Source organism: Dromaius novaehollandiae, chromosome 1, assembly GCF_036370855.1.
Source record: "Dromaius novaehollandiae isolate bDroNov1 chromosome 1, bDroNov1.hap1, whole genome shotgun sequence".
Classification (NCBI taxonomy): Eukaryota; Metazoa; Chordata; class Aves; order Casuariiformes; family Dromaiidae; genus Dromaius; species Dromaius novaehollandiae.
The window spans coordinates 62,839,289-62,852,525 of record NC_088098.1 but is presented as its reverse complement, the minus strand read 5'-3'; the positions used below and the strand labels follow the sequence as shown (position 1 = coordinate 62,852,525).

The 13,237-nt window shown below is 38.6% G+C and overlaps 1 protein-coding gene across 7 annotated transcripts in view; it reads left to right on the top strand.

The window, feature by feature from the left end:
• Nucleotides 1-8,297, top strand: part of BICD1 (BICD cargo adaptor 1) — a 195,382-nt gene extending 187,085 nt beyond the window's left edge. For 5 of the 7 annotated variants that reach the window (XM_064514468.1, XM_064514472.1, XM_026119770.2 and 2 more), the window contains one exon: nt 2,488-8,297. In XM_064514468.1, coding sequence (XP_064370538.1) covers nt 2,488-2,684 — 197 coding nt within the window. In that variant the 3' untranslated portion in view covers nt 2,685-8,297. The remainder of the gene's footprint in view (nt 1-2,487) is intronic. The other 2 variants (XM_064514484.1, XM_064514480.1) reach the window with 2 other exon arrangements.
• The last annotated feature ends 4,940 nt before the right edge of the window (nt 8,298-13,237 follow it).

Genomic DNA, 13,237 nt, shown 5'->3' with positions numbered 1-13,237 from the left:
ACATCTTGTGTTGTTTATTTTTAAAGTTAGGATGGAAGCCCCAAAAGGCAAACACATTTTCCCTGCTCATTAGCAGAAATATATGTTGAGTTTTCCATTCCTTTCTGATAATCACAGAAGTCCTTGAAAGAAGAGGTGGGGGAGCAAGAAGGGGAAAGGCAGCCTTTGTAGAGCAACATGAGCACCACCTTGTTTGTCCTCCCCAAATGCCATGTTAAAGTTTCAATTTGCTTTTATTTCTCTTAAGGACTTAAGACTAAGATGTCTAGTGCTTCCCCTAAGCCTATCTTGAAAATGTAAGGCATGCCAAAGCCTGTAGCTGGCTCTTGATGAGTGGTTAAGTTTTAGAGTAAATGAAGATCGTTTGGTCCCTGTCCAGTGACTCCTGGCATACTCATTTGAGTGCAGTAGACAAAGATCTCATTCAGATCCCATTTTAGGTGCCATATCTACATCTGTATATTGTGTAATACAGCAGAACAAAAGGAAGGTTACAATCATGGAAAGAAATACCTAGATAAGACAGGTTTGGTGTCCTCTCAGGATTTTTGTTTAAACCAGTCCAACTACTAAGCTTCAAGAAAACATTTTGGGTTAAATATTTATATCTAGGTGCTTAGACTTAGTAGGTTTTCTAGATCTGTATAGAAACTGAGGAGTCATAGTCCTAAAAAGTACTTTGTGACCAACCTACTCAGAGAGCTGAGCATAAAGCAAAACTTGAGAGGTGCAGAGCACCTACAGCCCACACTGACCAGGCATTTTGCAGTCAGTCAACTACTCTTTAGGAGCATAAATGTGAAACAGAGTCTAACTTAAGGCATGCAAGTTCATGATCTTCAAATAAGTCAGAGGTGCAAGGACTCTTAAATCCTGCTGAATTATAATACCTATCTATTTGTGGTCATGATTTCTTAAGCTACTCTGATTTGAAAACATGGATATCCCTGTCTAATTTCTTAACAGTGATGGTACACACTTGTTTCTGTCTTCAAATAAATGCAATGTCATTTCTTTGTTTTCCTAATTTTAAATGCTATATGTGTAACTACAGACATTAGCAGTACCTCTGGCATTTCCAACTGCAGATTTTCAAATACCTCTGGCAGTTCAAATTGATTCGTTTCCAGTGATAGACTAATTGCTTTCCTTTCAACATTCCCATAGTCTGTATTGGAGAGATAATATGTAACAGCATGGTTTCTAAAGGAAGGAAAATGAAAAAAGCAAATTTTCTTGAGGACAGGAACATAAATGATTGTGCTTCATCATATACACACTGCTGAGCTTGGAATAGCTCCAAGACTGTAAAATATATGAGACATTAAGAAAATAAAAATTCTTCCCAGACACATTTAAGTACTGCAGTTGTTTATAAATTGTATTTGCTTGTATTCTGTTTTGGCATTTTGATTTGCCACATGCTTTCCTTGAAAGATTAGTGGCTGTCAGTCAGCTCGACATCAGCTCTATGAGCTGAAATTCACCCTTGTAAAAGTGAGCAGCCCATGGCTGAGGAATCATGGGGGGGGACTAACTTAAACTGTGCCTGCATTGCATGTCACAGTGCAGTGTAGATAACTGAGCTAGCTTTAAATGAGCAAACCAGAGTAAGTGAAGTTTTCTAAGAAGAGCATCCCAGAGCTCCGCACCAAGAAGTGAGGTGCGTTTCTGGCAGCCAGCCCTTATCTTTGTGCTGCCACAGCCTGGCTGCTACTCATACCAGACCTAGCCTGCTGAAAGCTAGTTCAGACCTCTCCGTACTACATGACGGTATGCACTACCTACAGATGCATTTGTAGGTATTATATAGGTATGCACTACCTATAAATGCACATTTAGAGGTTTAAGAGGTGAATGTTGTTTTCAGAACAATTGTTTATGGAAAAATGATCAAACAATATTAGGGAACTGAAGAGGATTCAAGGAGCACATTGAAAAAAATAGGAACCTTTGGAAGTGGTGAATTACAAGATGGTTATGTTGCCTGCTGAGGAAGATTGCCCTGTATTTCTATGGACATACTAGTTGTTAGATTGCATTCAGTAAGAGACCATGTTTTCACAAAGTGATGAAACCCGATTTCCAGACTGGCACTTTTCTTCATTTAGAACAGTTAATTGGTTGCATATATAAAATCTTTAATGCTGTCGTTAAAAATGGCACCTGTACTTTGCTGTTTAAATTCATTCTCTCATTTTACACATGCATTCATTTCTCCATTCTTCATCAGGTCATGCAAACAGCAGTTGTATACACGAATTGGCAAGCAGGATCTCTGCAGCATTTCATGTATACATCCAGGTGTCCCTGAACACTTGTGCACTGAGGATTTTCCTTATGTATACTATGTATCTGAGGACACAGATTTAGAGATGAGATTTCATCACCTTTTGGAGTTTATTTCCATCCCTGTACTGTTTACGTGCACATGAAATGTTTGCCGTGTTTTTTAAGCCCTTTTTCTCTTTTCTTTTTAATTTTCAGTCCTAATGCTCTTCCAGAAGAGCAGCCACATTCCAGCTCTCAGTGTGCCCCTCTCAACTGTCTCTCTAAGCCTCCTCCTTACCCCTAATCTTCATATGCAACATAAGAGAAAACACAAACAGAGCGGAGTTGATGCAACAAGGGGTCGGGTTGTTCCCAGCGAGCCGGCAGACAGTCCTGCCTTGTTGCTGCGTTGACAAGCCTGGATTCAAATCCACTGTTCTGGCAGCAGAGGGAAGGTTGAGAAGAAGAACACAAAGCACAGAGCCCAACCTATCAAGAAGACTTTTTATGGTTCCTCTGATTGTATCCAAACTTTGCTATCACAATTACGGTGTAGTGAAATTTAACATCCCGACAAAATGTTCCTCCCAGCTGCTTGGCTTTACCTCTGGAATACTGAGAGACTTAAGCCAATATTTAAAAAAGTATGTTACAAAAATCCTACCCTCCCATTCTGTAAGTTCAGCCATAGGAACCAGTTCAGATTTCTTTTTGTCATTAAGGGTGTGGTATTTATTTCTTACTTTATTTGCATCATAATTTTGTGTTTATAAAATACAGTCTTTTTGAGAGAGTTGTATTTAATTCATTTTATTTTTTTAAAAAAAACAAGCAGAAATAGCTTAAGTGAAGAATGACTGAGTTAATATTAAAAAAAAAAAAAAAAGAAGTGTTGCATTGGCCAGCATATGGCCAATTTGTATTGCACAAAAACGTTGGAAATGGGTTGAATTGGAAAGTTAACAATGACTGTATATTTTGCTGCTGCACTGATATTGTTTATGCACTTATTTTCTAATTCCTATTACGCTAGCTTCTGGTTTTGTTGTAGCTCTTCACTGAAAGATAATTATTAAGCCTAAGAAGGAGATGAAAGGATGGTGTATTGATTTGTTTTCAACTGTTTGCTTGCATCGTAATTACATTTTTGCATTTCAGACAAGTAGATGAATTGGTGCTGTTTTTTGGGTTACTTTCTATTTGGTACCTGAGGAAGAATATCTAAAACAAGTAAAATGTTGTGTGCTAATTAAAAACATTCTTTCCTCCTGCTCCCGTATTCAGGATACTAGCTCGAGGCCTTACCGTGAAAGGCTAATATGAATGGCGAAGTTGTATGCATTTTGTGTGAAGTATTCTGTGGTGAAATAACTCCCGCAGGTGAGGTTAACGGTGTGGATCAACGTTAGTAGGATTTTACTGTAGTGCATTTTTTCCTTGCCAAAAATTGACAGATACCGAACCTTAGCTCATGTCAGTTTATGACAAATACTCAGGTGATCTGCGCTACACAGATTCTATTGCAACAGTGCACAGTGTTCCTAGTTAAAGATTCTTTCCTGCAAAAGCTGAACAGATTTTTTTTTTTTTAAAGGGTGGATTTCAGAACAAAATCAAGGATCGCAGAGTTTATTTTGCACAATACCTGACAGCAAGGCTAGTGGCTAAGCAAGATGTAATGTTTTAGCATCTGTGGGCTTCCCATCTGGTTATCAAATAGAAAAGAAGTCCTCAGTACTGCCCACTTGCTGGTAATTAGCACACTCCTTGCTCTTTGTCAGGTGGCCTTAATTTCTTTACAGATGAAAGGCTTAGGTTTTTCCACATCACTCTGTTCCTTCTCTGCAGCATAAGTATGATCTACAAGCTCAAAAGACAGTACAGCCTAAAGTGCAGAGCAGTTGAAAAAAATTGCTGCAGAGACAGTTGGAGTAATTCCTTTATATTTTTGTCTGTATCTGAGAAAACAAACTCAGTCGTCTGTTATTAACAGTGCTAACCAAATGTTATGATACACAGAGCATCAGCAGAGGAAAGAATCCGTGACCAATCAGTGTGCCTAACTATCATTATCACCGTAGTACCAGTAATGAAGGTGCTGTAAATAGAAGTACTCTATGTAATCAACAGTGTATGTCATGTAACCTTGGCAAAGCAGCTGAGCTATTGTAACAAAACATTCAGAGTCAGAGGTGGAGAAAATAGCAGCAAACTGTTATCAAATTCTGATCAGATCAAACAGACAACACTTGGCAGTGTTTCTGCTTAGGTTTCTGTGCAGTTCACATGATTCTTGTATACATTTACATAACTATTTAGTATCATACTTAATCTACATGTTGTCTTGTCATAGGAAAGTCAAGAAAAACTTGTTTAAGCTCTATCATATTTTTGGCACTGAGATTAGCTGCTATTTTGATTTTTACTAAAGAAACGTTTTGCCTGAGGCAAATGTTGCCTTTAAAAAGCATCTCCGAATTCCTGACCTTGTCAGACTGCTGCATTAATACTCTACAGTGGTGATGTCTTTGTCCAACAAAGACAGCTACTGTGTGTTGTTCAGTGGGAAAAGAATTTGCATTGCACATTGAATACAGTTACCGCAAGCTTTACTTGGAATATTTTTACCTATTTTCGTATCCAAACCAAAAATTTTTCCCTCAATTTAAAAGTTAAATTGACCAGAAATTCAGTGAAATACATTTCCTTTCTACATATGAATTTATTGCAAAAATTATTTGTATTGAAACATTTGTTTGGTAATGTATTTGTTTCCAATTGTGATTTGCAAAGCAACTTTGGCAAATTGAAACATTGTGCTGGTACGTCCATGTGGATCAAGAGTTATAGAATAGCATCCAGTGGTTTAGAGATTGTGGCCATGTTTTATAGAAATCAGTGGGTTTATTAAATTTTTTATTCTCTTAAGCTTTAAACTCTTCATTTCTAATTTTTCAATTTATATTTCTTTAATAAAACGTAAGTGTTGGAAAGTTAAGAGAACTAGAAACAAAGCAGCTTAAATGTACAATTGACTGTAGTTATTGCATTGTAAGTTATAAAACTGTGTAGGTCCCCAGGACAGCTTTTGTCAGTTAATCAGTACAAAATAAAATATGTATCTTGAACTTGAGATGATAAACTCTTCTTTATTATTTTATGATTGATGACATACAACTTTGTGAGAGATTTCATAGGAAGTATTTACATGCAGACAAAAATGAACAAAAGCATGTCTTTTTAAGAGTTGCAAAATACTGTACTTCACGTATTTAGAGTTAATTTCCAATGTGTTGATACCTGTTTTGATTTTTAAAGATTAAAAAAATAAGAAAAAAGATGCATATATTTTCTAAAGGTCATATTTACTTTAAAATGCTGAAGTGTGTCCTACACAGGAAAGAAGTGATTTTCAAATCCTGCTTTGGCTTTCATGCCTGCAATGCAGCTTTTGTTCTCTAGGAGGGCCTTGACATTTCTTTGGGTGTGGAATAGTCTGTTCAGATCTGGGGCAGTCTGTTTTGGGCTTTATTTTCTCACACAAGGGAAGAAAGTATTCCTTGTTCAGTGAAATGATCCACTTCTGGAAATCCAGTTTATAGGAAATGTGTGAAATAACGAAACAAATGTATAGATTAAAATATAAGGGGAGAAGACGATGAATGAACAAGAAATTGCAAATTGTCATAGTATGGAAAATATTTTCTATCAGTCAGAAGATAAATGGAGGCTTTCACAGAAAGAGGAAATACTGTCATTTCTCATGCTAACCATACAGAAGTTTCTGCCTTGTAGGTGGAGGTGATAGTGAGATTCTTTCTGCTTGATCTGATTGACAGGCTGGCATCTCTGCGCTTGCTCCATCCAAATTTTTCCCAGTAAATTAATCATAGTTATACTGTAGGGTTCATAGAATGAAGCTATAATTAAGGTAACGCTGCAAGTTTTAATGCCAAGATGAATTTCAGTTTATTTTCAATTAAAAAGGATTCTGAAATTGTTTTAGTCATTTGCCATATTTAAGTGTAAGCAAAAAGGAGATTATATTATGAAATACAGTCTAGACCTCATCTATGAAGGCTGCTTATGATAATTATGTTGCAAATGCTTAAGTACAGCTGTTAGGAAAGTGGAACACACTGGGGACGACCTCCACAAGTCTGGGCCCTTATTTTGATACCAAGCTTGTCACTCGGCGTGCAGCGCAGAAGTTGGTAGGAGTTGTGGTGCCTGTTCCAGTATAGCTGGATTGAGGTCATCGCAGGGTACAGATCAGATCAGCCCCTTGGAGGTCTGTTTCCTTTCTCTGGCGGAAGATGGACATCCATGGAGGTATAGTGAACTTATTTCTTTCTGTACTTCAGAAGTCTTTGTTTGAAAATGGCAGGAGTGATGTTTTACCTTTGAGGTATGATCATTGCTATAGTTACCTCTTAAAAAATTACAGTCATCACTTTTCTTCAGTTTTCTTTCTTTGTGTGTGCAGTGCATCTGAAACGGATATACAGTATTCAGACTTTTTTAACCATTGAGAGTTGTTTTTTTTTTTTAATAGAATTAAGCACCTGTGGGAAAGAAACAAAAAAGCAATTGCCTTTCGCCTTAAGGCACGAAAGCATCTAAATATGCAATGTAAAATGCGTGCATGAGATTCTTAACATCATGTAGCTTTTCCATATCCATGATTAAACTAGAAAATTCTTATTTATTGTGTGATATGCATATTCCTTGTGTTAGAAAGGCAAGAAGACTATCACACAGAGTCTGTATCTTTCATTCTGAGATGCAGGGCTTAAATCCGTGTTGGATTTTAATCTGTTTCCTGTGGAGTTCTTGAAAATCCCCTCCATGAAATCAAACAGCACCCAAGTGACAGACTGACAAGAGGTAAAGGAAAAATCCTGTGTTCCATGAACGGAGTTAATGTGCAGGCAGACTCTGGGTGATAGGGCCTTGTGTTTCAAAAAGTGTCTTTCTATGAAGGTCTGTGTTGGTTTTGCTCATCATTATTAGCTGTAGCAGAAACAGTGGAGAAGAGTGTATGTTTTTTCTCAGCATCAGTAAACTGAATTAAATAGACAGTTTTTTAATAAAAGCTACGGTTGTTTTGATTTCAAGAATATTTTGGAAAATAATGAACACGAGAGGTTGATACAAGTTTCAAGTAGACTGGTTTGCTAGCTGAGCCGTTATTTCATCAGCTATGAAGAAGAAATAAGAGTAATCTAGCTTTTATTTTCCTATTCACAGATATGGCCATTTGGGTGCCATGCCAGTGGATAAATTAAGTCCATTTTATTAGTTATTGCCCTATTGACTTAAGCCCTGTGGTTTGACTGTTAAAGGGTTAATTAACTTGATCCTTTGTAAACAATTTAAAACAACGAAAACTGATGTTTTGTGACTTTTGTAATCTATTGAATGTTTCCATTTGCATGATGTTCTGTATCTAATGAACCATACAGATTGCTGTGTTCCTTTCGGAAGAGTTTTCACATTGGTGGTGTTTGTGGAAAAACACAAATTTGTATACTGTATGTTTACTGCTGTAATAACTCAGCTACTCCTGTGTTGAATTGACATTATGTTGTCCTGCCTTCTTGGGGTTAAATGATGGAGTGTTTCTAGGTGGTGAAGAATATGAAAGTATATGTGTTCATTTGCTAAAGACTGAATATTGGAAACTCTTCTTGTTGCTACTTTATGCTAAAAGCAAAAAAGTTAAATAATTCTTGTTTCCAAAAAATGCATCATTTGTTTTTAAAATCGAAGTAATTCCCATGTTAACTCTTCCTTGTCCTTGTAGACAATCTTAGGTTAATGCCTTGTGAGGGATTCATAAAGTCTGTGCTTGTACATGTGTAATATGATCATGCAGTCAAATGGTTGGGAAAAACACTCTAGTGCTGAAGAAAATAATTAAAAGAAGCCAATATACTGATTCTTACATCTTTATGTTCAAATTAAAATTACAGTGTAATGCATAACTGTTCCAGTGAATAAACTGGCCATTTTTGTTCATTTAATTCCGTGTTCTCTGGTCTACTTCCATCAGTTTGCAGTGCGTTGTCTTGGCCTGTGCTTTTACATTTATCTATTTCTTGAAGATGCATAATTGTAAGTTTAAAAGGTATCAGGATTAAAGGAAAGAAAATTGGGAAAGGCAATCAAAATTAAAGGAAAAAGAAATCAGAATTAAAGGAAAGATGCTTCCTCTTTTTTCTGAGGTGGAGGTGAATAATAAAATACAGGCTGGTTCCCCACATGCTGTTTCCAACAGATTTGAGTAATCTCTGAAATGCTTCAATATCTAAATAAGGTCTCTGTACAAGACTGCTGCGTTAGATGCAGATCTCCAGCCTCAGGGGATGTGGAAGCAAAGGAAGAGCTGAAGTTGGCAGAAAATTGCGTTAGGTGTGCTGTATACAGTACAGTGTACCATACAACCATACAGCGTACCATCCAAACAAGAAATAGGTGTTTCCCTTGCCGAAGTGCCCGTGCATGCCCTGACAGCAAGGGCATCACAGTCCTCCTCCCTTGGCAGCTGGGCTCGCAGGCCTCCAGGAGTGTGGCCACAGCAGGCAGGCACTGCCGCGGCAGCTCCACTAAACCCTAGAGGTGCCAGGGTCCCTGTGGGAGACGTGGCCAGGAAGAGGGAAGAGCCTAGATGGGGGTTTTCCCTCCCAAGCCTGCTCGGCCTTAGTGATGTTCAACTTGGTGGGGGATATTGGAGGCAATAGGGCTATCTTTGGCTTGGGCTGGCTGGCGAGTGAGGGGCTTTGGACCATAACATGATTTGTGCCTGAACACAGAAATGCAGTCCACAAGCCGTTGCTTGTCTAAATTCTTCCCATTTCTCTATTTTCTTCCTTTTTTTTGTCAGGGAGAGCTGTCGTGGCCCACCATCTGTTTTCATCACAGGAAGTGCCGATGGGAAAAGCTTTGCATGATTATTTTTTGCAAAAGTGGAACTGCTCAAGATAGAATTTTCTTGCGCTGGGTGTTCCTCGCCTTACATTTTTAATTAAAAGAGTTTCTGAGACTGAGGGGCAAACAGGCTTTGCTTCCTCAGCGTATTTGTTTGGATAGCTGTTTCAGAGAGAGTTACTGCTTGCATGAACAGTCTCATGGCAAAGTTGGTTTAAGAGACTTCTAACCCTTATTGCTCCTGCCCCTTCCTCTGTATCATCCCTTTAGCTGGTCCTGTGCAGCTTTCTGAGAGGCAGTGTTGTGAGTAAGGTCACTGAAGTGGTCTGGGTTAAAAAAAGAAAATCAAAACTGTACCTTCTGCTTCCAAAAAAATATCAGTGTGATGTCTCCTTTGAGAAGCACCATTACCTCTTATTCTGGAACAGGAGTTACTTTCTGACAAATGAACTCTTGTTTTTCCTATAAAAATATGCCAGAAAGATCCTGAAGCTGAAGTTTTCAGGTGACTATCATTGCATTGCATGTATTCATTTTGGGGTACCTCCCTTGATAAAGCCCACAGATATATGTAGACAGATGCAGAGCACTCCCAGTTGCGCCCAAAGGTAGCAGGAGCCTTATTTTGATTGTCTAAACACTATAAAATATTGACTGCATACAAAACCACGCCAGTGGCACCCCAAGCACACAGAATTGCTGCATAATTTTGAACAATGTTGAAACCCATGCTTCATGAGATATAGCAAGAACAGAAGCCCTAATTATGAAGAGGGCTATATCAAAGCACTTGATGTCCACATCTTCTAACAGGCTGTGACTGAGAAACATAAATGAGATTTTATATACAGTACAAAAAGAATCAGAGAAAAAATGAGCCAAAATAGGTAATAATAATTACATGAATCCTGGGTAAACCAAAAAAATGGAATAAGACCAGATCTCATCTGTCTGTGTATGCTAACAGCACAAATACAACAGCTTTCCACTCAGTGGAAGGTTTGAGTGATTGCCTGAATGAAAGGAGAAAGCACTAACTTTGCACAAAAATAAGGCTCAATACTATAGCTGACAACTCAGCAGAAACTGAATAGCCCAGTAACAAAAAATTGACCTTTGTAAGAGTGATTCCTTTTTGACTACGGCAGTAAATTAGAAAATGCACATTTCACTCACCGCTATTTATAAATTCTCTTTTATCATATTGGAGGTATCTAACTCCAGGAATAAGATTTGATGGCCATTAGCAAGAAATAAAAATAACGTTACATGCGCTATTGAGAAATTGCTATTTGTGAATAAACTCCATTGGAGGGGATAAGAAGCCCTTTGATCTCCTACAAATGACTTACCAGGAAACTTTGGAAAAGAGGAAGCAGACAGTTGTGTACACTTAAATGAATTCACAGGGTTGTTGATTATGTCTGTCAGGGAATTGACTTTTGTGTAATGTCAACTGTGTAATGCCATCGTATCGTTAAGATATTAAAACTGAGGCTGTGTAATCAGATTAGGAGTATAATACAGAAAGCTACATGAGTACAGAGCTGCCTTGAAAATTAACTTCTGAATGCAGAGGATGTGCCCTGCATTTTGCTCCCCCCCCTCCCCCACGCACACACACAGATGTGAGACAGTGATTGTGGGAGAAAAAACAGTTACCGTGTTTACAGCAGTGCATCTTCTGTCTGCCTATACAGGACTAAGTGGTTTTGCTAATAGAGATTAGATAATCTCTGTAAACTCAGATGGCTCAATAGTGATCAGTACAAGGTAGCTGTTCCTCTGCTTGCTAGTGCTCTGCTCATCCAAGATTAAGTGACAGCTCTCCTGCATAGTGATATGGATGCTCCCATCGGGCACTAGGACAGTGGGTTACTTTAGAAACCAGGTGGGGTTTGACCCATGTCATACACAGAGTCTGATTCAAAGTTCGTTGGGAAGCTTGAGTGAACACTGGTCCTGGCATCCAGCTCCTTCCTTTGTAATTTGATGCAGAGAGATGCCTGGGTTGGAGCAAAGCTTCTCTGACCTCAGAGGGCTCCATGTGGATGCTGGGCAATCACCTGCACTGAGCGTGTTACAGGACTGTGGGCACAGCATGGTGTAGCTAGTGCATTTTGAAGAAGTGACTGGCAAGTGCTTTTGTAACCAACTTGTGACTCAACTGCCACCATGCAAAATGTAAAATTAGAACTTATTTAAATTCACTGCATACAAATCACCAGCAATCTTAATGGTCCTACATTCTTGAAAAAGGGAATATCTCTGTGAAGACACCACTCCTTTCAAAGGTTCTTGTTATCTAAGCAAAATGCAAATTAGCTTTTTTATCTTCAGAGCACTCTATGCATATTAATTCCATCCTGAAACATCTCTGCAAAATGAGTACTGTTATCTCTCACCTACAGATAGACAAATTGAGACTGAGAGCCTGGAAAACATACTCAGCAGTCAATAAAATGAGCCAAGTTTCATTACACGTAACCTTCTGTCTTTCCACATACGTTCAAACTGCGCACACTGGAATACCAAAGTGGTTTTAGATGCAGTAGTCAGTAACCCTCAACAAGGTGCATTAGTCCATGTGGTATATCATGCTACAGACTCTACATGTCTCTAGTATTTGAGAGAGTTCGGAACTAGTTCTGTATCTGCAGTGCTTGGTATTAACAGATCCTCACTATAAATAGCTGAGCTTTAGCATCCACTTTCTGATTTTAGTTTCTTTAGTTCTATGCCCTGCTTCTGACTGTGTGCCAGACCTGCCAGCTTAAAAGGCAAATTGACTGATTAGGCTGAAATGAAAACACTGCCCAAACATGGGAAAATGTTTCTTCCACCGACAGTGTCAGCTCAGTAAAATATAACGGCTCTTTTCTGGTAGAGAATTTGAATTTCCTTTAAATCGACTGTGTCTCTTTCTTTAAAAACTCTGTCATACTCATGGATATAAATCCATGCCAGAGCCAAAATTAAGATTTTGGCATTTCTGAAGTCTCAACCCATGCTCAGAGCACCCCTTTCCTATGCAGTTATGCTTGAATATAAAAGCATGGCACATTTCGGTACAATAAAAGCATATCCATTTGCAGTGCATGGAGCCTTGGGTGTGTACAGTATAGCTAGCTCAAAGTACTGACTCCCAAAACTGGACAGCATTAGATCTATGGAGGTAAGATCTGTTTGTGACACATCCAAAAATACATTTTAAAAATTATAAATATGAATGCAGTTCTGTTTTTGAGATTCAGGATGCAAGAGAGAGTCTAAGTGGAACAGGAGCAGCATTTGTTTCCTTTTCACAGCCTTTGCTCCAAATAATCAAATTTCAGCCCCGAAATATCCAAGAGAGACTGTGGAATGTGGACTAGAATGGATGAGAACAAGAACAGATGAAGTTAACTTAGAGGAGTCTGCAAATCCAGCAACTGCTTTGAAGTGTCTCTGATTTAAGTCATTATAAATTATTAATAAGCATGCTGAAACTCCTGTGCCTGTACCATATGCCTCATTAGAAGAAATGCTAAATACCTGACAGCTTGGTTTTTACAATGAGGAAATGAAACAAAGTTAAGGGAGAACTGCTGTCAGATTGTAGGAATTATGTTACCAGCAATATTGAGACTGGTATATTCTGTTCTAGAGCTGGGACTAATAATTATGCCTTTCTTTTCACAACATGTTTGATCAGCCTGTTGGTCTTTAAATTGTGATTTGTTAAGGACAGAACCACAACATTTTGCTTTGCTGTTTTGCTAAGCATTCATGGAGGGACAACAGTTAATGTATGCAGCACCTGAACAGTACATGGCTCTTTAAACAGAGCACCTCTCCTATGAATTTACTATCCCATACATCACCGCTCCAATGAAAGCAAGTGGGGCTAAGGCTGGGTTTTGGGAATAAATGCCAGGCTATGGCAAGGAGCACTTGTTTCATATTCACACATTTCCATACGGACAGAGCAGCTGCTCCCAGCTGTAGCCCTTCCCTGGAGATCATAGGCCCTGCGCAGAGGCACACCGGAGTAACG